We start from the raw sequence: 27,802 nt of genomic DNA on the forward strand, positions 1-27,802 counted from the left end.
AAAAAGTAATACTCTTAGCATAAAAAGTAATACTTTTTCATGGGTGACCCAAATAAGAGATCCGTCTCACAAGTACGACCTGTGAGACCGTCTCACACAAATTTTTGCCTTTGTGAATAATTAACAATATTTCGGTCTTCTCGCATTCTTCGCATAATCATGAAACTTCCTTTAAAAATGTAAGTTGATATACTATGAAATATTTAATAATGAACGTGAGATTAAATTTTAAATATAATGGCAGCAGCTTTGAGCAAAATTTGTCAGTTCGAGAAAAAATAGATTAAAAAGAGACAAAAACTAAAGTGAGACGGTCTCGCATGTCGTATTTTGTGAGACAAATCTCTTAATTGGGTCATCCATGAAAAATATTGACTTTTATGCTAAAAATATCAATTTTTATTGTGAATATCGGTAGAGTTAACCCGTCTCACAGATAAAGATTCGTGAGACCGTCTCACAAGATACGTACTCTTAAAAAGAACACAAACAAGAGAAAATGTCACTATCAAATCCATGCCTCCAAATTATAAGATAATCATGAAATATAATAAACCCAAAATCGCTCCTTTTTCTTTTTTTCTCAATATAGTTTCCCATAATCGGAAGATTACACGAGTCGTTATATTACACAAACGTAGAGGAGACGGCCGGAGAATGGAGTTGGGATCCACCTTCACTCTGCTTAGGGGAATGAGTTGATGTCCCTTGGAAAGGCTGTGGCACCGAAGCGATCGGGGCGTAGATTCCATTCGCGGTGGTTGCATCACCGGACGCAGCAGCATATTCCGGTGGCACCCATATCCCTCCGACCACCACAAATTGAGGCGCTTGAGAGTGGAGGTTGTTTTGCATCGTAGGGCCTGGTCTTCTCATGTGCAACCGATATTTCTACATGACATGTGACGAAATTTTTTAACATGCATATGATTATAACATAGTCACAGCAAGAAAATGATTCAAACATTTAATTATATATTTTTTTTCAAGAATTAAACCACGCTAAAGCCAATATATCAGAATCTTCCAAATTTAACTCCTTTGCAATACTATTAATTCAACCAAATTTGAGTTATTTTTCACCAAAAATAATTACTAACTACTAAAGACGCAAATCCCCTCTCTCTTATAAGTGTTATTAATTCGATTTATAATTTCCAAAAATATAATATTTGTCCCTTGAAATGGTTTGGCACAAACACATTTCTTGATTCTGTGCCTCGTCATAACAATTACAACCCTCGATTAAAATGTAAACATTCCCATGTTCTTGTATCAAAGCAACAATGAAATATTCAGACACCTTCAATTCATAAAAGTATGAAAAAAAATGTACCTGTAAATGGCTTTTAACCTCATCATTGGTGAGACCGTCGACCTTCATCAACTCCCTAATTCGTTTCGGTGTGGCAACTGCATAATAACAATTTCAAGAAAAAAAATTGAACTATTTAATTAAATTAAAATAAACAAAAGTGCATGTTAACATTCTAAATTTATTATATATATATATATATATATATATATATATATATATATATATATATATATAGATAGATAGATAAGTATTATATACCATGCGAGCCACCAAGTTGTTGAAGGGCGTGCTCAAATCTTCTATGTAATTCCGGCAACCAACTCCTCCTTTCCTTTCTTTGAGATTCCCCTCCCTTTTCCTTCTTCTTACTCGCACCACCACTTCCGCCGCCGGTGTCCGCCGTAGAACTGGTGGATGCTGGTGGCACCGATCCACTCTTTGGCTCTGCGCCTTGTGTAGGGCGATCGGTTGTAGTTGCAGTACTGCTATTAATGCCTAATCTTTTCTCTTTCTTAAATGGATTAAATGCACCGCCGCCGTCGCAGCCTCCGTCGCTGCTGCCGCTGTTTCTGTTTACTTCCACGACTGCCACCTTTCTTGGCGAATCCTGAAGATCGAATTGTTTTATCCAACTTAACAAAAGCCCACAAACCAAAATACACTTAAAGTGCCAAAAATGTAATAATCTCCTGTAGATTTACCTCTTTGGAAGATGGATCTGGGGTTTCATTCCATAGCTGAACACATCTGAGCCAGTCTGATTTCTTGGTTTCATTACCATTCTGAACATCATCGCCACCTCTTTCCTTCTGGTATTCTTCTTCTTCACCATCAGAATGAAATGAAGCCCTCTTTAAGGGAATAAACTCTTCAAAAACGGGACTGGATGTCTGCTCCGAACACTCAGATAACCCACGTAAACTATAATCTGTCGATGTCCCGGATAAATGCTGTTTGCATGTCTCAATTGCTACAAAGTACCGAAATCCCACATGCACAAATTAATTAAACCAGGAAAAATGCAAACAAGGAAGATAATAAAGTAAATAGCATAAATTAACCAAAGGGATTCTAAAACTAAAATAATTTCTTGCAGTTCAACGTTTAAATCTGCAGATAGATAGAACCACCCATACCTTGTGTAACAAGGTCAAGACAGAGAGGGAGTTCACGTTGGAAAACTCGAATCTTGCGACGCTCTTCCTCTAAAGCTTGGATATAATCTTGACACCTTTGTATCTTCTCAGGAAAATCACTGTGATTATTAGGGATGCTGATTAACATTTTGGGTTATTCTTCCTTTATGCTATACTATGTTATCCTTAATTTTTGCTTTTGTAATATTCTTGGTTTAGGCTGATTGACCAAAGAAAAGTGTGAGCTTGTCACAGGGAAATGGGACGGGACAAGGGGATTAAATGGAGGAAAGACAAAGCGTCCTTTGGTTTATTGTTCTCTATTTATTTATTCATTTTCTTATGTCACATTCCCGGCCAAGCGTTCCCAATGAGAATACTAGCTAGAAAAAAGAGATCTAATATAGAAATCACAGATTGGAGTAATTGGCATATGATCTACAAGAACTAATAAATATTGATTGTAGCGTTTGGGTTATATATATAATATATACTGAGTTGTACGTCTGTGTTAATGAGCTTTCCAGGTAAGTGAATGAAAATTTTGGGAAGTGAGTTTGTGTCACATTTGAAAAATAAAATGGTATAAATAAGCTTATATTATGTTACATTTTATGGAAATGTAAAAAATGATTAAGACTCTCGAGCACGTCGACGAAGAGGTATAAATCGTGGGTCCGATTTGAACTGAAAAATGCTTGACTTATGTGCAAGCATACGAGCACGACTTGTTGTTTCTCTCTTGCAAAAATTACTCCTGTTTTTGCGCATTTCACTACGGGTCTGTCTGTTTGTATCTTGAGAAACAGACGTCCGGTTATAATCTCGAAGCATATATTGGAGGGGACGAATCTGTTTTAAGAAAACTGTACATACTTTAAGCATCGGTTTGGTTTTGTTTTACATATACTATACCATATTATAAACATTATATTTACTCCAGTTACTGTTTTGTATTTACGAGTTTACTTCTTCGATTTTGTTATTAGCATTTTAATTTATAGTGTTCGTTAAGGATCTTTCGCCCCAGTGGCAAGGATGATGCTACAAGACTTTTGTAATTTTGAGTTTTAGTTCTACGATTGCATACGTGTGAGATGTTTAGTTAGTTTGTTTGTTAAGTTAGGTCTATGTACATATCTCACATCCATTGGAAAAAAGACAATCGTATGATTTACTTTTATCTGGTTTATGGCAAAAACTTGTGTGAGACGGTCTCACGGGTTAAATTTGTGAGACGGATCTCTTATTTGGGTAATCCATGAAAAAGTATTACTTTTTATGCTAAGAGTATTACTTTTTATTGTAAATATGGGTAGGGTTGACCCGTCTCACGGATTAAGATCCGTGAGACGGTCTCACATGAGACCTACTCCTGGTTCATATAGTCGTATTTTGGACTTAACAATCGTGTATCTTGATGTTGTAAGAAAATTCTCAATTTCAACTAAACAAATGTGCGGTGTGTGTATAAATTCTAGTGAGTATATTCATACATAGAAATATCAAAGAATCAAGAAGAATGAACAACATTTCCAGCCACAAATTATTTTAACAAGGGGAGCGTGAAACCATCGAGGTCGTGGCGTCGCGTACATGCAGGACGAATCTTTGATCATTAAATTTTTTTTAGTGGATAGGCTGTCAGTATAGGTGGGGTGGGCGGTGGGGTTGGTTTTGAATATTCGAAGGGTGATTCTTGATTACATATTTAAGTATTTCGGATAAGAATCAATTAATGGGCTCCTCTTTATCCATCTCATCTCTTATCTCCCTTATTTCTGCCCCTACATGCTTTTTTATTTTATTTTTGAGCATAGGATTATTGACAAAAATTTATGTGAGACGATTTCATCGATAGTATTTATGAGACGGATCTCTTATTTTGATTATCAATGAAAAAATATTACTTTTTATTGTGAATATCGATAAAGTTGACCATCCTCATAGATTAGGATCCGTGAGACGGTCTCACATAAGACTCACTCATGATCTTTTGATTTAATACACATTACAATAACAAAGTTTCTTCGGTTCTCTTATTACACAAGTAATAATTATATTATTGTTTTATGTAATCTTAGATAATATGGTACGATGATATGTATTGATATCCCAGAAATGGAACCATCAAGATCAGGTCCACTACTCCTGGCCATCCCTAACTCAAATAGAAGACAGGTCCATCAAGAGCTCATGTATTCTCCTATAAATACCAAGTTTGAGTGTTTAGTTGGTTCATTCACTATATTGTTTTCAGCAGCAGTCTTAGCTGCTCATCCATATATATCCTCAATCTCTGACTTGAGCGTCGGAAGGGCTACGTCAGGAGGCTTATTCTAAAGATCTTATTTGTGATTTCAAGCTCAGGGTAATTTCAAAACTTGTGTCTGGACTAATGACACTTACAAGAAGCGGATCATAAATTTCCCGTGAGTATTATGTATGATTTGATATTCTTTTTTAAATCGGCTTTCGTGTTTATGAGATTTATTGTGAATGTAAAACACAATATCACCTTATATAAATAGTTTTGCTAATCGTTAATTTTATTCCAAAATATTTTTGGAATATCCTCTGAAGGGGATTAAAATTTAAACGAACGAGGAAGAATCTTCCACGAAGGAGCGTGATTCACACGTCCCACTACCACTGCGTGGTATTAGTCTGTCTCTTGCTGGAGCCGTTCTAAGAAAAAACGTGCGCCTTTTCGCGTACTCTAAGGGCCAAATCAAAAATATAATAATCCCCGAATCCTCTCGCCCGTGTTCCGTGTATTACACGCACACCATTAGGTCTTTGAATATGTATAACCATTTTTAATTTCATATGAAATTTATTAAATTTTAACCAAATTTTATCATATATTTTGATCTAAATGAGGTCAAACTATTTTATTTATTTTCATTTAATAATTAAATTAAATTAAAATTTAAAGTTTGCACTCGTACCTTAGAAAAATAAGAAATAGTCTGAAAAATAATTTTGGTAAAATATTATTTTCCAATTGAGGAATTTAAAACATACAAGAAAAACAAATATTTAAAATAAAAATTCTAGTAATATATGATTCAATAATGAAACTTATCATATTGATTAAACATACCGTGCATTCAAATAAATTATGTATATATGATAGTTTTAAATATTAAAAAATAATATATTATTTTGTTAATAAAATGATATTTTTGAAAAAAAATATCAATATAATTAATATATTTTTCCAACTTCTACTAACAAAAATCTTTATATTAAATTATTCAATGTGAACAATATTACATAATCTATTCATGAATTATCTTTTTTTTTCTTTCTCACTTTTTTGTTCTAAGATTTATTTAAATTTTATTTTATGTCTTTCGTACATGAATTTATGTTAATTATATTACTATCAATTAAAACTTGAATATTATCTTATATTTTTAATAAATATATATATATATATAAAATTTTGCGCGGAATATCTAGTTTAGAATTAATGTTTTATACTATTTTAAGGAGGGTTATTTAGGAGATTGAAAAGATGAATATACATATTCAAAATTGGTATAACAAAGATTAGAAAAAAATAAGTGTTTTAGGAAATAAAAGAGTAATATTTCTAATATTTAGAGCTTTTCAAGTTGGAACTAAACCTTGATAAATTTAAAATAGAATGTGGTGATATATTTTTTAAGTACAAGTCCAAATTACTAAAATTTGGGCTTCTAGGCCCGTTATATTTTGGGCCGTAACCTCCATTTATATGATTCATAACTTTAGTCCGACCCGATGCGATTCGAATTTTAAAAATACTTCTGCATATTTAAAATACAATGTACCTTCTTTCAAAAAAATTAATTACCCCAACATCGTTTTTCAAAGACTCGACAGTCTATTTATTCAATCACTACGACTACTAATAATCCTGATTTGGGTCTGATCGATGGGTAATTTTAGCGTGACACAGACAAATACCCCATCCGATTTCGAGATTTCGTCGAGGAAGACGTATAATTATGTTTTTTTAAGTATACATAACTCTCGAAAACATTCATATTTAAATGATGGTTACCTCTATATAAATATAGCATGACAACATGTTGGTGACGGTTTTGTTCAAGCTACTTATATGGGTAGTATTTTTATCTATTCAGCATATGGCATGTGTGTTTAATGGATAAATTATGAACACTTGTTTAATCATGATGTATGGATGAGTGATCATGATTCATCACCCAGCAGACATATTATTTGCTGCGTGGATGAAGATACTACCCATATAAATAGCATCTACGAAGCTGTTGGTAACAATGCATGCTTAAAAGGTTTAATTTGGAGTCCATATGTACACATAGTGATGCTTTATTGAAGTGGACGTTTTATGTCACACTTTATTATGTTGCGTTTGGATCGATCTATTTCAAATCCATGGATATTGATTAGTTTTATTGTTTACAATGAAACAATAGATTAAATCATAAATCAACGCCTTACTTTTTTGTACATTAGTAATATCAAGATAAATGAATTTCAAATGACACCATTATTGGGTGAACTTAGATATATCGTAATACTTAACATGAAATACTATATAAAACATGCGATGTAGATTTGAAGTTTATAATCTTACTTCTTTAAACAATAAAATTTCATTTGAAATTAATGGACTTAAAATTCATCAATCCAATCACCACATTATATTTTTGTATTTGCAACATGTGCATATGTTATTCTTGATGACAAATTCAACCAAATAGAACAGGCACTTGAAATTCCATACACCAATTAATTGACACTTCCTGGATTAAAATAGGTTAATTGGACCACTTATAATTGGTGGCAAGATTCTGTTTCTTATTAGGTTTTCATGCTGTAAAATCATCAAGCTAAACAGGTAAACTTCAAAGGATATGAGACACACACACACACACACAGACATATATAAATGTGTGTGTGTGTATATATATATGTATGTATATATATATATATGTATATATTAAAGGGCTTGAAAGCTGTGGTTTTGGAAAATGATGTTAAAAAGTTTAAGGTCTTGGAAAATGCGGATTGTTGTTTGTGAGGCCAAAGATGAACCATTCTATGAACTTAACTAGTTCCCCTAGTCCTTTGTCTCCCACTAATCCAAATGTGACAAAATCCAACTTCTTTAATGTCCCTCATAAATATCTGATCCCAAAGGTGAAGTTAATTTTTCCAACAAATGAGGCCGGCAAATGGTGGTGTTCTAGTTTTTTTTTAATAAAAAAAATAGTCTATTAATTATTTAATAAGATATTAATATAAATTAAAATGTATCAGGTCATATACCATAACTAAAATTCGATTGCTGATTTCGGCTTTATAGTTACGATAATATAGATACGAAAAATAGCTGTCTATATAAAATCGTCGACAAGAATAAGCAACAGGTTCGCCGGGGAGTTTCGGAAACAAGATAGATTTGTACCTAGATAATGAAATTTTGATTCTAATTTATATTTTTTCACATATCAATTTTGTTCATCAAATGGTCCCCAAATCTGATGTTTTATATGGTAGCATTGTAAGATGATATGTACATAAAATATATATCACTTGATATTGAAATACAATGATTTAAATAAAGGGGCAGACTATAAGGTCTACTGCTAGCTCAAACCTTGTCTCCCTAGAAAACCCCAACAATATTTTGCAAAATTCCAAGAAACAAACCCAACCCACCGCCATATTCACCATGCAAAGTACCCATTCTTTCTCATACATATCTTCCAGTGATCACAGTTTCTGCAACTTTGAACCTGATGAAGAAGGCCAAGATGACTGCTCAACTGTGCTCTCTCTTTGCCCTCCAGGCCAAAAACAGCAAAAGCACAACCACAGTTTCAGCAAGTACAAGCAGGGCCAGGATTCCCAAAACCCTACAAGTGAAAATGGTGTGACTGTAGCTCTGCATATTGGCCAACCAAGTTCTTCTTCACCAGTAGTTATGGCTGACAGAAGCACTAATGGAAGATTAATGGGTGTTGGTGAACAACAGTACTGGATTCCTACCCCAGCTCAAATCCTTGTTGGCCCTACACAGTTCTCTTGTTCCATATGCAACAAAGCTTTCAACAGATACAACAATATGCAGGTTCTTTAATTTTGCACAGTATTCACTCTATGAGTTTGTGATTATATATATGTAAGAAGATACATTTGTTGTGAATTTTCTGTTAATATGCATTCGTACTAATTTTGCTCTTAACTTCTATTTTTTCATAGTTAATCTTATGATGTTTTTAATGCTGGCTTTCTCGTGAGAACCATGTTTCTCCTGTTTCTTCTGTTTGCGTTTTAAATATGATTATAGCTCCGGTGATTTTCGCCACCCCAATCTGAGTACAAGAGTGTGTTAAAAAAATGATAGAAAGAAAGAAAGAAAAGAAACAGTTAAATTCGAGTTTATAAAAAAATAATAATCTTTTATTCAGCAGCCTCTTTAATCTAACACTGACATTCATGTGCTAGTTTTCTGTCTTAATTACTAGGTCAAAATATTGTAAATAAAATTTAACATTCATGACGTACTCTAAAACAAACATTCTTCAAGACTAAATATTCTAAAAACCAGAATAACAGCTCCTTAAATTTTCTTGATATGCCAACTCTCTTTTATCTAGCAGCATCAATAAATTTGGTTTCCTTGTTGTTCCTCTCATAGATGCACATGTGGGGGCATGGATCCGAATTCCGAAAGGGCCCCGAATCTCTTCGAGGGACAAAACCCGCATCCACATTTCTACGGATGCCATGTTACTGCTGCGCTGAGGGCTGCAAGAACAACATAGATCACCCAAGATCAAAGCCATTAAAGGACTTCAGAACACTTCAAACGCATTACAAGCGGAAACACGGGACAAAACCTTTCCGCTGCCACAAGTGCGGCAAGCCATTTGCCGTGCGTGGCGACTGGCGAACCCACGAGAAGAATTGTGGGAAATTATGGTTCTGTATATGTGGCTCGGATTTTAAGCATAAGAGGTCCCTTAAAGATCATGTGCGGGCATTTGGTGAAGGCCACGCGGCGCATAGCGAGAATCTGTACCCGTATGATCAGGTTGATGTTGAAGAGTTTGAAGAAGAGGAGGGAGAAGATGATATCGGGCAAGAATTTAGAACTTAAAAATGGAGAATTTTGAGCTAGGAATGTGCTCATCTTTTAAAAAACCAACGACCCTTTAGTTAATGCGTTGGTTTTCCTCACTTAGTTATTTGAATTGATCGGTTACTAGAATTCGCTTGTCTTCTTCAACAGAAATTATGTTGAGTGTGCTTTGCCACAGATTGTGCAATGAACCTTCAAATGCGAACTAAGACAAGGTAGTGATACTATAATAATATAGAGGCGATTTTAACCTCCATTTAAGGATGTCTCAATTTTTTTTTTAATATTGGATAATAATTATCAATAATCGCCATAATCAATCTTTGTATTTGCTATCTTTATTTTTATTATATATAATTGGATGCCAAAAACACTCCATTTAGTACCGTTTTATCCCTTTTGAGCTGCTAAAATGATAAGGAAAAATTGGCCTTGTGCTTCTTTTATGCGAAAATTGAAAGTGTTTTCTTTAACATCATGGTAAGGATTGTGTACATGTATCAGATATGAGTGTCGTCTCCTATGTTGTAACAGCTGGTGACAACATGAAATATGATAATATAACACATAAATAAATAACTTTAATTAAAAGTAACACAGAGATAATTATGCACAAATGAACACACTCGTGCAATGCTATGGAAAAATAATCATTAATTTAAAAAACAATACTAGTGAAGGAACGAAAAACTATATTCCTTAACAAGTTAATGAAGTAAATTGCATATTAAAACATCAATAATAAAAATAATTATTACACAAGAATGCAAATATGTGTGACCAAATTTTGGAGCAACAAAACAATTCTTCAATTAACACTTTGTAAGAGTATTGTCTTCAAATGTTTCCAACACAGTGAAACAACAATGTTTTGTCTTTGCGAGTTTTCAGAAAATTCTCTCTTTTTTCTATCGTATCTCACATCTATCTATTATGTGCAGTAATTATCTTTCAATATATATAGAATTGTGTCGATCTTTAATAGATTCCTACAGGATAAGGAAATTAGTCTTTCATTATGAACAAATTATTTTATACATTGCAAAATTTTTTCGAACAGGAGAATTTTTTTTTAAGGAATCGTGTCTTGCAATGCAAGTCAAAATGTTAAACTAAATGTGATCAACTATGAGTTTCTTCCCTTATAGAAGTGGATGGTGTCATCGTACGAAAATGTAGGTGCCATATATAAAAGTTTGGTTAACTCAGGTTTGGGAAGGGTTTTGCATATGCATCTTCATCAATGCAACCTAATAGTACTATTACATTTAATATTTAATCTCCAAATCTACTTCTATTACTCATTTTGTTTGTGTTTAAAATCTACCACAATTACGTTTAAAATTACATTTACCAGATATAGAATGAATTTACAATTTGTCCATCCATAGAAGTCAAGGAATTCGAAACTAATGAATTTTAAATCAATCATCTCAAATTTATCGATCTAACCACAATTTTAGATCAACTCGCGAGAGAGTGGAAAAATAGTACGGAAAGACGTGGTTGTGTGCATTAATGCGGAGATAAATGAATAGAAGACAGAGTAGCTTAGTTTTGGTTAAGGAAATTCAGCACAGCAAGAAAAAAAAAAGTGGCAGACATTATTTCTCAACTTTGTACTGTGCTGCAGTCTCGGAATATATCTACTGTTCTTATGTTTTGTATTTTGGAAACGTGTTAATAATCACTTTTTGTTAAGATTTAATAGAGGCAGTGATTACGAGAACGAGAAAATTATATTTTCGGTCTTGTAATTTGCACGTTCTAAAATTTTTGATTATGTTATTGATTATTAATTCACTGTCTTAGTCCACTGAGTTCTATTTTTTTTTTCAAATTTAGTCTTTTTCGTCGGAGAGTCATTGCCATGTTAACAATGTTTTGATGGCATGTCATCTTTTTAATTTTGGTGAAAAATTTAAAGATTTAATTTGACTTGTCTGTAAGGCTGGACCCTCCTTAGTCCTCAATGCACTTATACTTGAGCTAGCTAGCCCTTTTTCAAACATGCTTAATCACCCATCACTTCCGCAGTTTTAATGCTAAAAAAGACAAAAAAAAAAAAAAACATACAAATTAACTCCTAGTATAAATTTCAAGAAAAAAGAGAGAAAGATACAGTGTGAGGAGGGTGAAACAGCCTCTGAACTAGCTAGCTTTGACTTGGACTGCTAATGGAGACCACAAGAGTCAGACGGTAACATTGGACCACTGCAAGTTTCTGTTTTAGGGTTTCACCCAAAGCATCACTTTTTTTTACCATTTCAGGTCAACAAATTAAACACACACATACTCCACACGCACAGTTCTTACCTTGTAATAACACCACCTCCATTTTTATATACAGTGTCACCGTCACTTCAAGCCCCTTATTTGGGAATCTCTTTTCACTTTGTTTCCTTCTGATCCCTCACTTCTCTGTCTTGTGTTTGTACAATTTGATTGCATGCGCATGCATGCATATGACTTTACATTTGGCTTTTTCCGTCCATGCGTATATTTATATATATGTATGTATAATGTGTACTCATATTTAGCTATATATATATATATATATGTATGTATCTTGTCTTGCAGATAATTGTTTCTTGATTGATGAATAGAAATGGGTGGGGAAATATTTTCGAATCTGGGCTTTATCAGATACCTTAGATAGACAATTGGTGTGGAAGGGTTTAGGTTTCAGAAGGAGAAGACCAAATAAACACGAAGAAAATATATATAGCTAGCTAGCTCCTTTGGTCGGAACCGTGATGTGTGATATATAAATTAAATTAAATTTAACAAGATCCTTTTCTATTTTTTGAAAATATATTATTATATACTTGAATAAAAATATTTTTACATATTTATTTTAGCCATATTAAATAAAATTTATGTGTTTGAAAATTGACTGGGTATTATATAATTCTTTAAACAGAATTTTTATTAGTTTATAAAATTTTAGTTGTAACTTTATTAATTTAAGATTACATAATAAAATTTGTGCGTGTAAGAAATACATATATTCTTGTAGTTTGTAGGTGTGGGACTTGTACATGTGCCGATGCGCTTGAAATCAAATTGATACAATTAATTAAATGATAAATTCAAGAACAAAAATAAAGAAATAATCAACATGGAAGAAATGTGTCGGATACTCATTGAAAATTTAGGATATGATTCTAGCAGGTGATGCTAGTTCAGACACAGGCTTCAAATTTGCTCTGAGCCTGAAATCACGAAGATTATCGTTAGAAGGGGTCAGGAGAGTGTCTCGGAGTAGCCCCTCCGACGCTCAAGTCAGAGACTATGGATATAAGGGGAGAACAGCTAAGGGTGCTGCTGAAAAACAGTATATCAAATATCCTTGAGCTGGATGGTCAAACCTAGTATTTATATGAGAATACATGAGCATGTCATGTGCATGTCTTTCATTTGGACTAGGGATGAGCCAGAGGTAGTGAGCTCATCCATGAGGTATCACTGCCAAAGACAAAATATAATTTTGGAATTAAAAAAAGAAGAAGTAAAATTAAATATAAACCGATAGGATTTTGGATATGAAACCATTTTTATTGGTTTTATAGATAATTTTCAGGGTATTTAACCATGCATATTCTTTAATTTACACACTAAATTTGATTTAGATGTACTGATATTTGAAATTAGCAAGACACAGAAAGAAAATTTCCAGACAAATGGTAATTATAACATATTTAATATCTATACAATATCATTGAGTAAGAGATTTCTATAATAGTTGATTTGGTCTTTCAAATACATCATTTTTTTTTTTTGAAATCGACCACATTTAATCTTGAAATTACTTAGAAAATTCATTTGGGTTTCTTTCTTTGCAACACAAGGGATCCATTAGTTATTCTCCCCGTTCAACACGGATTTATGTTGGCTCGCCATGTAGTGATGGCCATGCGTGGCTTTGTTTGGGAGGGAGATCTCCCTCGTTTTATTACCCCTTTTGCACAGACAACAACAACAATAATAATAATAATAATAATAATAATAATAATAATAATAATAATAATAATAATAATAATAATTATCATGGTAAGAATTTTATCTTTTCTAATATCATTTTTATTTAACTCTTTCGTTTTAGCTCATATTTTTTCTTACTAGATTATAACTAACAATTACATTAGATATTCATAATTGTTTTGTGTTTAGAAATCACAATTTTCATTTAAATCAGTGCTTTTATCACCTAACATGTCCGCATAATCACAAAATTTGGACAAACAAGAGTATTCCACAGTGAATACGCTAGTTAGGTCGACCGCGTAGGTCTCGATTATACGATTAAAAGAAGAAATTACAAGTAAAAGCTTAAATTACAAGGAATTATAAAGTCAATATTGCATTCATTAGCGTTACATGTTTCCTTAGCTGAAGGAAAATTTACATGGAATTCACAGCAGAGATCATACAAGAGACTTCTCCTTAGCTGAAGGAAAATTTTTAAGGCATATGAGAGGTCAGCGACACCGACATGAGATACCATTCTTTAAGTAAATTTTGCACATCCGCTTTAGCGTAGGTTCTGTGGTACTATAATCAAGAACCCTCTCCAAACCATAGCGAATATGGCAACTTATGGTAAAACTTGCTGCAATAGCCACTTTCTCTTGGCTTGATGGCAGGAAGAAGCCGATCCATCTGTTCTTACAAATACCTGAGCTTATGCTGACTGTCTTGAAAATGTAAGACGACAAGCCCGGAAAAAATTAAACACGTCCTTTCAGCATTAGTCAAAATTTCAGCCCCGGTTCTTGTAATGAGAATTGTGTGCTCGAACTGTGCTGCGGGGCAGCCATTGGCTGTTAGAGTAGTCAAGTTGTCTTCCCGTGTTATACACTCTGTAGGTCTCAATGTAAGAATTGGTTCTGCACGAATGGCAAACTTCTCTTTATCAAATCAAATAGAGAAAAAAAAAATCAGAAATTTGTTCATGCTCTGGCAACAGTTGAACATTTATCAGCAAATAAGCATTTGTAGCAAAGTTCAATTTTAATCGAAGGGGCAAGTCAAGATTTGGTATTCCTCCCCAGTTCATATTGTTCGAAATCAGTCATCTCAGCCAACAAAGAATAACATATACGACAAATAAATCTACAGCACTCACCAATGGTGGATGTTTGCCCACAACCATACGGCCAGCCTCGTCATTACCTGCAGAAGAAGATAATTTACATAATTATATAACACGGGCAATCAAGAATACTAATTTACATGATTGCATAGCAAACTAACTAAAACAATCAGGATCCAGAAGAACACGTACAATGGATCGAGGGGAAGAGAAGGAATTTCTCTACCGCTTAAACATGAGTGAATTCTATCCCCTAAAGGCATGCCTCCCCCGATTTTTTTGTGGGAAAGTAGGATCCAAAAAAATAAACTTGTGAAATAAGAATAAGAAATGATCACAATATCTTATTAGACACAAAACACAGTCATTATCACGATATCCTTGACCTCATTGAATTTAAAATGAAACTAATTTGTTTTTGGTCAACCAAACACTTTTAGTATCTTCTATGAACTCTTCTTATATCTATGTAACATTACAAGTAGGTACATTCTTCATATCTTTGCCGAAGATTAAAAAACATCCCTACTAATGATGTGTAGAAAGTTCAAAAAAGAGGAGATTAAACAAAACAAATCTTTTAAAGATTCAAAACCAACATCATCTCGAAGAATATTGTTATCCAATAAAACTTTGAAAGGCCGACCAAGCATAACCAGAAAATTCCTCTTAAATTTTATGGCATGAAATATTCTAGCAAACTCAAGCACAGGGGAACCAAGTTTTTTCACATGCATTTTTCTCTTCTATTGTTATAAAAAAGACAGTTCGAAATCATAAATTTACACAGTACCATGAATTAACTGAAAATGTTCCTGGCACAACTTAAAACAGATATTATAATATTAAAAATCAAATATAAAAACGATCAATTTTCCATACCGGCCACCATGAAAAAAGAGTGAGAAAGGATTAAGTATAATCATGAATAAGAGTAGCTCATACCAGAAAATTTCATAAGTTCGCAACTAAACAAAACCTAAAAGTTTTCGCTACTGCTTGGCATACAATCAATAAAAAATAATATCACTTACGTGCATCAGTTTTTATTTATAACAATTAATGATTGAGCACTGACAATGGTTTTTCAATAGCGAAGTTGGACTTATAATTAGAATAAGCGATAAATAATGTTGACTGTTCCTTTACCGTGAATTTTTACCCTCAAGAAGCTAGAGAGGTTAGAATAAAAATTATGTAAATTGATGAATGCCATTATTTTAACCGTGAATTTTTACCCTCAAGAAGTTAGAGAAGTTACAATAAAAACTATGTAAATCGATAAATGCCATTATTTTAACCTCAAACAATTTGACACATGCTCTCACCTAGTATGATGCTTTTTTAACTTGCTATACATAAAAATTTTAGTAAATAACAATCAATCGTCCCCTTGCAGTGCATGCTGATATTCATAGTAACTAACAAACCGGTTGATGCTCACGGGAAATTTAGGATCCGATTCCGGCAAATGTCACTAGTACAGACGCAGGTTTCAAAATTGTCTCGAGCCTGAAATCATGAATAAGACCGTTAGAAGGGGGCTAGGAGGGTGTCCTGACGTAGCCCCTCCGACGCTCAAATCAGTGACTGAGAATATGAGTGAAGAGCAGCTAAGGGTGCTGCTGAAAACAATACAGTGATTGAATTAACTAAACACTCAAACCTGGTATTTATAGGAGAATACCTAGGCCCTTGACGGGATTTTCTTCCATTCGGGCTAGGGATGGACCAAGGGTAGTGCGTCCATCCATGGGGTATCACCAGTCTCCCCCTACCGAGTCAAACTGAATAGGTTCAAAGTTCGATTAACTGGGTTGTCCTCGATTTATCGGCGACGAAAGCATACCGTGTTAGAGAAATTTACTTGGTTTGTCGTCAACGAACGATGTTATCGCTGCGAGAATTACGTGAATCGCCCTGCCCGATCAGGTCGTGGGGGTTTGGGGGCAACGCCCCCAAAAGCTCTTCAAAAACAATTACTTGCAAAGGTGAAAGCGCGCATTTTCTTTCTGCCGTTCGTCAGTCTCCAACAATTTGGAAACAAATCAAATCGTAATACTGCTCCGAGCTGCTCCGAAGGGAAAGGTATCAAATCAAATCGCAATCTCGTTCTGAAAGGAAAGATTTGGTTCGTGTTTCCCCTATAAATACAGGGCACCTCCTTATTTCATTCTCACTTCTCCTCTACAGAATTTCCTCTGCAATTCATTCACTGATTCCCTCTCCCGCACTTTACCCTAGTTTCCCCCCAACACTCATCACCTACCCCTCGCCTTTTCTTCGCCCAAGCAGAGCGCCTGGCTTGCCAAGCCTTGCCCCAGGCCAGCCTCAGTGCCCTCGCCAGCGCGTTTGCCTGCTCGCGCCTCGCCGCCTCACCATCACCCTTGCCAATCTCCTCCTCGCCCTTGCCCTCGCCCTCGCCCTCGCCGTGCGCGCCTAGCCACACCCTTTGCCTCGCCTGCCCGCGCCCATTCACCCTCGCCTTCGCCCACACAGTGCCCAGCCACCCTCGCCTTCGTCTGCCGTCCCCTCGCCCTCGCCCAGGCAGCGCCCAGCCACCCTCGCCTTCGTCTGCCGTCCCCTCGCCCTCGCCCAGGCAGCGCCCAGCCACCCTCGCCTGACATCCCTTCGCCCAGTCGAGCCGTCTCCCCACCAGCCCGCACACTCGCCCCGCCCAGGCGCATCTCTTGCCCTGCGCGCCCCCAGCACGCTCGCTCTCGCCCCGCACGAGCGCTCGCCCCGGCTCACGCTCGACCGAGCGCAATTTTCCCCTCGCCCCACCCGAGCGCCCGAACGCAGCTCCTGCTCGCCCCAGCGCGCAGCTCGCCCCTTTCCCCGCCTCATGCTCACCCGAGCGCAGCTCCCCCTGCCCCACGCTCGCCTGAACGCCAGCTCGACCACGCCAGCGCGCACGCCCGCTCTTGAGCCCTCGGCAGGCACGCTCTCGTGCTCATCACCTGCTCGCAATCCTATTCCTTGAGTATTCTTTCACGTCTCATCCGGGTCAGTTCTCTCCTTTTCCTGTTTGATTATCCTTGACACTTATATCTTCTTTCGATTCCGGGTCTAGTTCCTCGAATGACTCCAAGAGGTTTAGCGAGTCTGGCGGGTCTGACGAGAGTAGGGCTTCCCTAGCAGATCCTGAATTTACCATTGATTCTCACGAGGAGGAAGTCACCACTCATAGCAGCACTGGCAAAGAAGTTCGCTATGTGACCCAACATATGAACATATCGAATGCCGATAGCTTATGGTACAGTCACTTGTCATCCCACATCCCTCCTACTAGCGAGTCAAAACTTAGGACTTTGTGGTATATTTCTTCCTCTTATCAGATCATCATTCCTAGCCCATAGGACCGACCCTATCTAGCCCTTAATGGCTGTTACACTTTCTTTCAGCACCATTTCGACGCAGGCCTCCGCTTTTCCCTATGTGACTTCTTCCGGGAACTGAGCAATTATTATCAAGTGCATCTAGGTCTGCTCACTCCCAATGCTCTTCGCTTGATATGTTGTTTCGATGTGTTATTCCGGGCCCTACACCTCCCTTTGAATTACACCACTTTCTCCTACTTCTTAGTTCTGTCCAGATCGAAAGAAGACCTTTTTAAGTGATTTCTCGGTCTAGCCATAAGCTTTTCGAGGGGGCTCCTAGTCATATGAAGGACTGGAAAAAATACTTCTTCTTTATCCAGCCACCCAAATAATTGACTTGTTCTACAGATTGGTACACTACTTTCACCAAGCCTAAACTTTTCAAGGGTTACAAGAAAAATAAGGAGTATCTGCAGATAATGAGTGTACTAGGAGACCGATGCTTTAGCATTCCCCAACTTCTATCTGAAGATCTCCTGTGCCATGTCGGGTTAAGTCCCATGAAAATTAGGCTAAAGGAGGACGTCGTTAGATATTCTCATCTCTTCACCCTTTCTGTCTCTCTTTTGCTTATTGTGTTCTTTGATAATATTCTCATTTGGTTCACTATTTTTATTTGCAGGTGTTAAAATCATGAATGCAGCATTGCTTCGCGAGGCTGCGAAAGAAGGCTGGGAGTTCATCCTCCGCCCCCCAGAAGTCAGTCGTTCCGATAGTCACGATGGGTATCAAGAGAGACTGTTATGCTGCTGAGAGGAAGAAAATAGGTTCTTGCTCTACTACTGCGAAGGACCTACTAGCTCCTCTACTGCTGTGAAGAAGAAGACAAGCTCACTCTCCTCCGCCCCAAAGCGAGGCTCCTCTCCACCTCCTCGAGCCAAGTCCCCTCCTCCGTCTGGTAAGAAAAGGCGTCCACTGATCCTAGCCCGTCATTCCCACAGCATGGTAAGCACGAGATTTCTGAGATCTCAGTCGTATCGGTCTCTTCTCCAGAAGGGTCTGGGTTAGACGAAAGGCCTCCCCCTGAATCGGGGCTACATCCTCTATACACCCCGGATTCGGCCATCGTGGGGCGGGGTCCTACTCCTCTGGATCAGAAGATAATATATCAGCTTCCTTCCGACACGGATGCAGCGTTCATGAGTTCACTAGGGTGGTCTGAACTCACTCGCCGGACATGTAGCAGTATCACTGAGGTATACTTCTCCTTCTAGTTTCCAGATTGATGTCCAATACATGTTTGATTTTTTTGTCGTCTTTTCACTCTTGTCTACTTATTCAGGGCATGATGTACGTGGGGGAGTTGGTTGAGCGCGTTAACGCCACTCGATCTAGCGCCTACCAAGACTTACGCGAGCCTTGACACGGATGCAGCGTTCATGAGTTCACTGGGTGGTCTGAACTCACTCGCCGGACATGTAGCAGTATCACTGAGGTATACTTCTCCTTCTAGTCCAATACATGTTTGATTTTTTTGTCGTCTTTTCACTCTTGTCTACTTATTCAGGGCATGATGTACGTAGGGGAGTTGGTTGAGCGCGCTAACGCCACTCGATCTAGCGCCTACCAAGACTTACGCGAGGCAAGGCTCTTCGCAAACAGCTCCAGGTTACTATTGACGAGATGAAAGTGACGCATGCTAAGGAGCTTTCGGAGTCCCAAGCTCGAGGTGACGAGCTTCTGAAGGAGAAACATGAGCATCAGCGACCACACGAAGGAGAACCAGAGGCTAAAGGAAGAGTTAAAGAATGCTCGAACTGAATCAGCACAAATCCGTTGAGACCTCAAGGACACCAAGATGCAAGATTTCCTGCGCAGATCTCGTTGAACTCCTCGGACTTGAGGAATTCTTCCTTGAATGAAGAGGCTTCGGAAGCATGTTGTGCCTTGGCGTCCTTGAGGTCCCGACGAATTTGTGCTGCTTCAGCTCGAGCATTCTTTAACTCATCCTTCAGCCTCTGGTTCTCCTTCGTGTGGTCGCTGATGCTCCTGTTTCTCCTTCAGAAGCTCGTCACATCGAGCTTGGGACTCCGAAAGCTCCTTAGCATGCGTCACTTTCATCTCGTCAATAGTAACCTGGAGCTGTCCGCGAAGAGCCTTGCCTCGCGTAAGTCTTGGTAGGCGCTAGATCGAGTGGCGTTAGCGCGCTCAACCAACTCCCCTACGTACATTATGCCCTGAATAAGTAGACGAGTGAAAAGACGACAACAAAATTCAAACATGTATTGGACATCAATCTAGAAACTAGAAGGAGAAGTATACCTCAGTGATACTGTTACATGTCCGGCGAGTGAGTTCAGATCACCCCAGTGAACTCATGAACGCTGCATTCGTCTCGGAAGGAAGCTGATACATTATCTTCTGATCCAGAGGAGTAGGACCCCGCCCCACGATGGCCGAATCCGGGGTGTATAGAGGATGTACCCCCGATTCAGAGGGAGGCCCTTCGTCTGACCCAGACCTTTCTGGAGAAGAGACCGATACGACTGAGATCTCAGAAATCTGGCGTTTACCTTGTTGTGGGACTGACGGGCTAGGATCAGTGGACGCCTTCTTCTTACCAGACGGAGAAGGAGACTTGGCTCGAGGAGGTGGAGAGGAGGCTCGCTTTGGGGCGGAGGAGGATGAGCATGCCTTCTTCTTCACAGCAGTAGGGGAGCTAGCAGGTCTCTTCGCAGTAGTGGAGCAAGAACCTATTTTCTTCTTCTCAGCAGCATAACAGTCTCCCTTGGTGCCCATCGTGACTTCCGGAACGACTGACTTCTGGGGGGTGGAGGATGAACTCCCAGCCTTCTTTTTCGCAGCCTCGCGAAGCAATGCGACATTCATGATTCTAACACCTGCAAATAAAAACAGTGAACCGAAGAGAATATTATCAAAGAACACAATAAGCAAAAGAGATGCAAAAAGGGTGAAGAAATGGGAATATCTACCAGGGTCCTCATTCATCCTAATTTTCGCGGGACTTAACCCGGCATAGCATAGGAGATCTTCAGATAGAAGTTGGGGAATGCTAAAGCATCGATCTCCTAGTATACTCATTATCTGCAGATACTCCTTATCTTTCTTGTAACCCTTGAAAAGTTTAAGCTTGGTGAAAGTACGGTACCAATCTGTAGAACAAGTCAATTCTTTGGGTGGCTGGATAAAGAAGAAGTATTTTTTCCAGTCTTTCACATGATTAGGAGCCCCCTCGAAAAGCTTATGGCTAGACCGAGAAGTCACATAAAAAGGTCCTTTTTTGATCTGGACAGAACTAAGAAGTAGGAGAAGTAGTGCAATTCAAAAGGAGGTCTAGGACCCGGAATAACACAGCGAAACAGCTTATCAAGCGGAGAGCATTGGTAGTGAGCAGACCTAGATGCACTTGATAATAATTGCTCAGCTCCGGGAAGAAGTCACATAGGGGAAAACGGAGGCCTGCGTCGAAATAGGGCTGAAAGAAAGTGTAACAGCCCTTACGGGCTAGATAGGGCCGGTCCTCTGGGCTAGGAATGATGATCTGATAAGAGGAAGGAATATGCCACAAAGTCCTAAGTTTTGACTCGCTAGTAGGAGGGATGTGGGATGAAAAATGACCGTACCATAAGCTATCGGCATTCGATATGTTCATCTGTTGGGTCACATAGCGAACTTCTTTGCCAGGGCGGCTACGGGTGGTGACTTCCTCCTCATGAGAATCAATGGTAAATTCAAGATCTGTTAGGGAAGTCCTACTCTCGTCAGACCCGCCATACTCGCTAAACCTCTCGGAGTCACTCGATGAACTAGACTCGGAATCGAAAGAAGACATAAGTGTCAAGGATAATCAAACAGGAAAAGTAGAGAACTGACCCGGATGAGACGTGAAAGAATACTCAAAGAATAGGATCGTGAGAGCGAGCAGGTGACGAGCACGAGGGCGTGCCTGCAGAGGGCTCGAGCGCGGGCTAGCGTGCGGGCGTGCCCGCAGGCGTGGGCGAGCTGGCACTTGGGCGAGCGTGCGGCAGGGCGTGGGGCGAGCTGCGCTCGGGTGAGCGTGAGGCGGGGCAAGGGGCGAGCTACGCGCTGGGGAGAGCGCTTGTGCTGGGCGAGGGCACGCCGGGCGAGAGTGAGGCAAGCAGGAGCTGCGTTCGGGCGAGCGTGAGGCGCTCGAGCTGGGCGAGGAGAGAACTGCACTTGGGCGAGCGTGAGGCAGGGCGAGGGGCGAGCTGCGTGCTTGGGCGAACGCTTGTGCGAGGCACGCAGGGCAAGAGATGTACCTGGGCGAGGCGAGTGTGCGGGCTAGTGGGGAGACGGCTCGACTGGGCGAAGGGATGTCAGGCGAGGGCGAGGGGACGGCAAGCGAAGGCGAGGGTGGCTGGGCGCTGTGTGGGCGAAGGCGAGGGTGACTGGGCACGGGCAAGCGAGGGCGGTGTGAGGGCGAGCAGAAGATGGCGAGGCGAAGGCTCGACTAGGCGAGTAGGCGCGCACGGCGAGGGCGAGGTTTCGGGGCGAGGGTGATGGTGAGGCGGCGAGGCGCGAACAAGCAAACACGCTGGCGAGGGCACTGAGGCTGGCCTGGGGCGAGGGCTTGGCAAGGCAGGTGCTCTGCAGGGGCGAAGGAGGCGATGAGTGTTGGGGCGAAACTAGGGTAGAGTACGGGAGAGGAGATCGGTGAATGAATTGCAGAGGAAATTCTGTAAAGGAGAAGTGAGAATGAAATAAGGAGGTTACCTGTATTTATAGGGGAAACATGAACCAAATCTTTCCTTTCAAAACGAGATTGCGATTTGATTTGATATCTTTCCCTTCGGAGCAGGATTACGATTTGATTTGTTTTTAAATTGTTGGAGACTGACAAACGGCAAAAAGAAAATGTGCGCCATGACCTTTGCAAGTAATTGTTTCTGAAGAGCTTTTGGGGGCGTTGCCCACAAACCCCTACGACCTGACCAAGCAGGTCGATCTCCGTAATTCTCGTAGCAATAACATCGTTCGTTGACACAAACCAGGTAAATTTCTCTAACACGGTACGCCTTCGTCGCGGGAAAATCGAGGTCAACCCAATTAATCGAATTTTGAACCTACGATTTAGTTCGACTCGGGAGGGGGAGACTGGTGATTAGGGGTGAGCAAGATTTCGGTTAAACCGAATTAACCGACCGAACCGAGTCAATTCGGAAATTGGGTTATTTCGAAAATTCGGTTTTCAAATTAAAAAAACTCGGTTATATCGGTTAATTCGGTTCGGTTACGGTTTTCAAAATATTGAAATCGGTTAACCGAATTAACCGATATAATAAATATTATTATTTAATAAATTTTTTTTATTTATCAATTTTTATAATATTTTAATTTTAAAATCGATATAATATGTATTGATTGTGTTCAAATAAAACTTATACATTTGTGATGTGTGTGATTTTATGTTTTTATGCATTTGTGTAAAGTGTAGTGTTCAACAAAAATTACATATATAATTAGAGTTAAATCACAATTTTTTTTTAAACTGACCGACCGAATTAACCGATTTTAATTCGGCTCGGTTTTCATCGGTTATGAAAATTAATTCGGTCGGTTCGGTTATGGCTAATTCGGTTCGGTCGGTAACCGAATTGACCGAGTGCTCACCCCTACTGGTGATACCTCATGGATGGGTCCACTACCCTTGGTCCATCCCTAGCCCAAATGGAAGACAAGCCCATCAAGAGCCAGGTATTCTCCTATAAATACCAGGCTTGAGTATTCACTTAATGCATTCACTATATTGTTTTCAGCAGCACACTTAGCTGCTCTCCACTCATATCTTCAGTCACTGATTTGAGTGTCGGAGGGGTTACGCCAGGACACCCTCCTGACCCTCTTATAACGACGGTCTTATTCGTGATTTCAGGGTCGGGACAATTTTGAAACCTGCGTCTGTACAAGTGACATTTGTCGGAATCGGACCCTAAATTTCCCTTGAGCATCACCGGTAAACATATGATGGAACTCTAGAAAGGGACTTACGGTGGTGAAATATAAGAGGCTCAAAATGAAATATAGTTCCAATGCCATGTCCCACCACACGGTCCACCACATGGTGATGGTCCACACCATAGCCAAAATTTTCAGCATGGTCACTGAGACACCAAAAAGAAATTGTCAACTTTACAGTTTTAACTTCTATTTATGCAATACAAAACAATAAGGTTTAAGATCAGTATAAACAGATATATCAACAAAAGAAAAAATAAAGAAAATCGCATGCCTTCTGTTCCACACTGTGCTTAACTAGTAAGATATATTATTTTATACTATCAGAAAGGAAGATTTTCTCCAGGCTGTGATTAAGTCTTCCATTATTTATATTAGTTTTAGATCCAATTAACTGTCATCTTCTATTTTTTTTTCAAAAATTCTAAGCATAAATAATATCATCAGTTGTGGTAAAAAAAGAGAAGAACAAATAAAAACACCATGCAAATCAAGGATTGTTAGTTCTGCATAGGATTTGGCACACTTATTTGGCTTTCTAATTACAGCACTGATAAATTATCCTGCAAGACTTTGGCACTCACAGAAAAGGTGAAACTTGAAGAATTTTTAGCTATAGGTACTGGATTAATATCATATGAGAAAATTATAAAATCTGAATAACGGTGGTGAATCCTTAAGTACTGGATTGTCATATCTGTGAAGATTATAATATCTTAATAAGATGGTGAAAAAGTTCGATGGCTAGGACGCAAGTTACCGTCAGTAATTTTCAATGGTCAAGTAAAAATAATCTCCCAAGACTGGGACTTATAATTAAGGTGACTTGAGCCTTCGAAGACCAAGGCAGGGATTAACAGTTAAGCTAGTTCAAGGCTCAAGGGATAACTTGCCTTGTGGCCTTTTGGTAACTATGACCTAGCGCCCTTCGAGACCATGGCCCAAAAAAAATCAATAAAGGGAGATCACTAGACGAGATCCACAAATAGTAGAGAAAACATCATCTCTTAGTGACAACATTTTAGTAATTCAAAATGTTCAACCCCCAACAGCCGTCGGCGAGACTCTGATTCAGATATGTAGTTGCATCCCTATCCTTAATTGATGGCTACACGAGCCTTAACTAAGTCACAGAGTGAGAAGAAAACTTTGACCAGAAGCTGATGGTAACAAACGAATAACTACATGTAGGTAACCACTAAGAGACACAAGCACCGAGAGTATCAATATCTTATACTAGAGTTAATAAAACAGTAAATTCTCACCCTAACCAATGATCTGGCATGTTCTAGCACCCGAGCGGCAAGCGGGCAAACGGCCCTCATACAGAAAATTCCTTCAGAATCATGAATTTGATGTTTGCTTGAAATTTCTGGCAACACTTCTGAACTAAGGTAAGGAGGCTGAGGAATATGATCAGGCACAGGAAGCCGTTGTGATACTTTTCCATGCCTTAGAGGAGGCCTTCTTTTGAGTAAAGTTGACTTCCGAAGCTCACGTTCCCTGTGTTGATAGAAAAAAGTTCACAATCTTTAAATGCTGGGCAAAAGTAGACCGAGATAGAAAGTATGTTTAATAAAGATTTGAACCTATAGCAATAAGTTCAATACAAATAATTCAACATATGGAACATAAAACTTAAAATACTCAATTCATCTCAACAAAAACTCATTTCATGTGTATTACAAATACATCAATATAAGCTTGTGGTTCCACTGGACTATCAAGAGTCGTCTCCAAGTTCGGCAACAAAGATTCAAATATCTTTTCAATCCCCTCACCCCGTAGTATTTTAGGTCTAATTACGTATCTGGATTTATCTTAACAGTAGTTCCCATCAATTTTCTTAGTTGCCGGACTTTAAAATCTCCAGTAAACCTTGTTCCTAGTACCTCCTTTTCTTTGGATAATTCAACTCCGATACCCTCTAAGTTTGCATTTGATGAATATGATATTTCTCATTATACCCCTTCTATTTTATAACTTAATGAAGCAAAGCATTGTGAAATAAAGAAGATCAATGGTGTGATTCTTGTTAATGAACGAACGAGAACAGACGAATTGTAAAACCTTTTCTAAGATAATACAACATCATCCGGAATTCTGTAAATTTGAGCTATGTCGAAGTCGCAAACCAAGGGATCTAAGTCTACATATCAATTTTGGCCATAAGGTCACAAACTGAATTTTTAGCACAATATATTAAACACCAATGCTGTTATTTCTAACTCACAAAATAAATCTATTCATAAGATTATTCTGTGTGGTAGACATTTCTACATATTACAAAATCATCATTTACCTAATTTTATATCAAATTTGTTATTCAGCCAATCTGGCCGGCTACATTGTTGTTCCACATCAATCAAGTTAAAAATTCTTTATTTACATTGATTAGAGTTCAGAAAATGAACTCGTGAACACGAAACTAGACAACAATACTAGTTATTTTACAGAAAAAAATGCCCAACTCAACTGACAAATCTTGCTTTCGATTACTTGTACAGTTACACTGTCAATAAAATATAGTAGTAAAAAATACTAAAAGATATCTATTTTAACCACCAGATTATAAGTGAAGCATATAGTAATAAAATTATAAAAAAATCACATCAGGCTACTTGTGACCTATGAGAATCCTACAAAAGCATAAAATTGCCTTCTTATTCTCATGGCCTCTTCCAAACCCGATAGCTTCTTTGAATAAATAACAAAATGCCTCTTTAAATCTGAAACTTCATCCAATTTCACAACAAGATTTTGACAACAATTAAAACCAATATCACAAGAGAAAAAATGCTACATAAACAAAAACTCAACCTAAGCACATGAAATTCATACTATAGAGATTCTAATCTTTTAAACATTGGGATGAACATATCATCTTACGACAGCTTGATATTATATAACTATGGGCAATCTTCAATGAACAAAGACTCCAACTTTGTAGCCCGTGTTGCAATATGAAGATAAAATCAAAGTAAAATTATTTCCAACTCAAAATTTTACAAGATTGTCATGAACAAATAATGATATCAAACTGCACAAAGAATTCAAGTTCACTGAAATAATGAAGTACAAACATGATCAGTTGCTCAGATGTAAAAATGGCCCCAAACCAAAGTACAATAATGTCGAATTCAAAATATTACTAGCTTATCATGAATACTGATACCGAAAGCAGAAGGAACTAAAGCTTACAGTAATAACAGTAAAGGCACACGTATGACGATTACGCAGACATAGAATGCACCTAAAATCAATGTAAAAGAACGTCTCAATTCAAAATCTTATAAGAGAGTGATAAATATTGGCATCCAAATCTTTTAAAGAACCCTACCAAAGTAAAAGGAATGCCCAATCCAGAAGTTTACAATATTATCATGACCATGGATACCAAAAGCAAAACGAATAAATTTCAACGAAGCATAGAGCACACATGCATACACACATACGAAGACTTATCCAGAGACAAAACACATACAAGAGAAAGGCAAAGGGTGGCGGCAGGAGAGTGGGGCCCCATAAGAACACTGGAAGATGCTGATAATCTGGGTTTTTCCTGAAGAAGAGATGATGACCTGAATTGGGAAGTTTGCAAAAGCCATTATTGTCGCAGGAGACTACTGGTTTGCGGTTGAATTTGATGGGCAAGATTGATAAGGGGCCGTTTGGTTCCCTTGATAATAGGCTGGGTTCGTTAATGTGGCCCAGGTGCCATGTTTGGTTCAATTTTATCCTTGGGCCTGTAAACATATTGTTTTTACATTTTGTGGAATTTGGGTATGTAATTTTTTGTGAACTTATCCA

General features: G+C 38.3%; 3 protein-coding genes and 1 pseudogene across 3 annotated transcripts; 1 reads left to right on the top strand and 3 right to left on the bottom strand.

Annotated features, from left to right (window-relative positions):
• Positions 1-489: 489 nt before the first annotated feature.
• On the bottom strand, positions 490-2,868 carry LOC140829674 (transcription factor HHO3). Its single transcript, XM_073192979.1, has 5 exons — positions 2,455-2,868; positions 2,020-2,288; positions 1,577-1,925; positions 1,337-1,413; positions 490-891 (listed from the first exon to the last, which is right to left on the bottom strand). The coding sequence occupies exons 1-5, from the start codon at positions 2,600-2,602 to the stop codon at positions 628-630; spliced, it is 1,107 nt and encodes a 368-aa protein (XP_073049080.1). The 5' UTR covers positions 2,603-2,868; the 3' UTR covers positions 490-627.
• A 5,299-nt stretch (positions 2,869-8,167) lies between these two features.
• On the top strand, positions 8,168-9,801 carry LOC140829676 (zinc finger protein WIP6-like). The gene is made up of 2 exons (XM_073192980.1): positions 8,168-8,566; positions 9,137-9,801. Exons 1-2 carry the CDS (start codon positions 8,168-8,170, stop codon positions 9,596-9,598), a joined length of 861 nt encoding a protein of 286 aa, XP_073049081.1. The 3' UTR covers positions 9,599-9,801.
• Positions 9,802-13,927: 4,126 nt separating this feature from the next.
• LOC140830553 (methionine aminopeptidase 1B, chloroplastic-like) lies at positions 13,928-27,725 on the bottom strand (annotated as a pseudogene).
• Positions 19,567-21,848, bottom strand: LOC140829565 (uncharacterized). The gene is made up of 4 exons (XM_073192880.1): positions 21,357-21,848; positions 20,989-21,301; positions 20,318-20,895; positions 19,567-20,232 (listed from the first exon to the last, which is right to left on the bottom strand). The coding sequence occupies exons 1-3, from the start codon at positions 21,846-21,848 to the stop codon at positions 20,357-20,359; spliced, it is 1,344 nt and encodes a 447-aa protein (XP_073048981.1). The 3' UTR covers positions 19,567-20,232; positions 20,318-20,356.
• Positions 27,726-27,802: the final 77 nt, after the last annotated feature.

The sequence above is a fragment of the Primulina eburnea genome, chromosome 4 (assembly GCF_022965805.1).
Source record: "Primulina eburnea isolate SZY01 chromosome 4, ASM2296580v1, whole genome shotgun sequence".
NCBI classification, from domain to species: domain Eukaryota; kingdom Viridiplantae; phylum Streptophyta; class Magnoliopsida; order Lamiales; family Gesneriaceae; genus Primulina; species Primulina eburnea.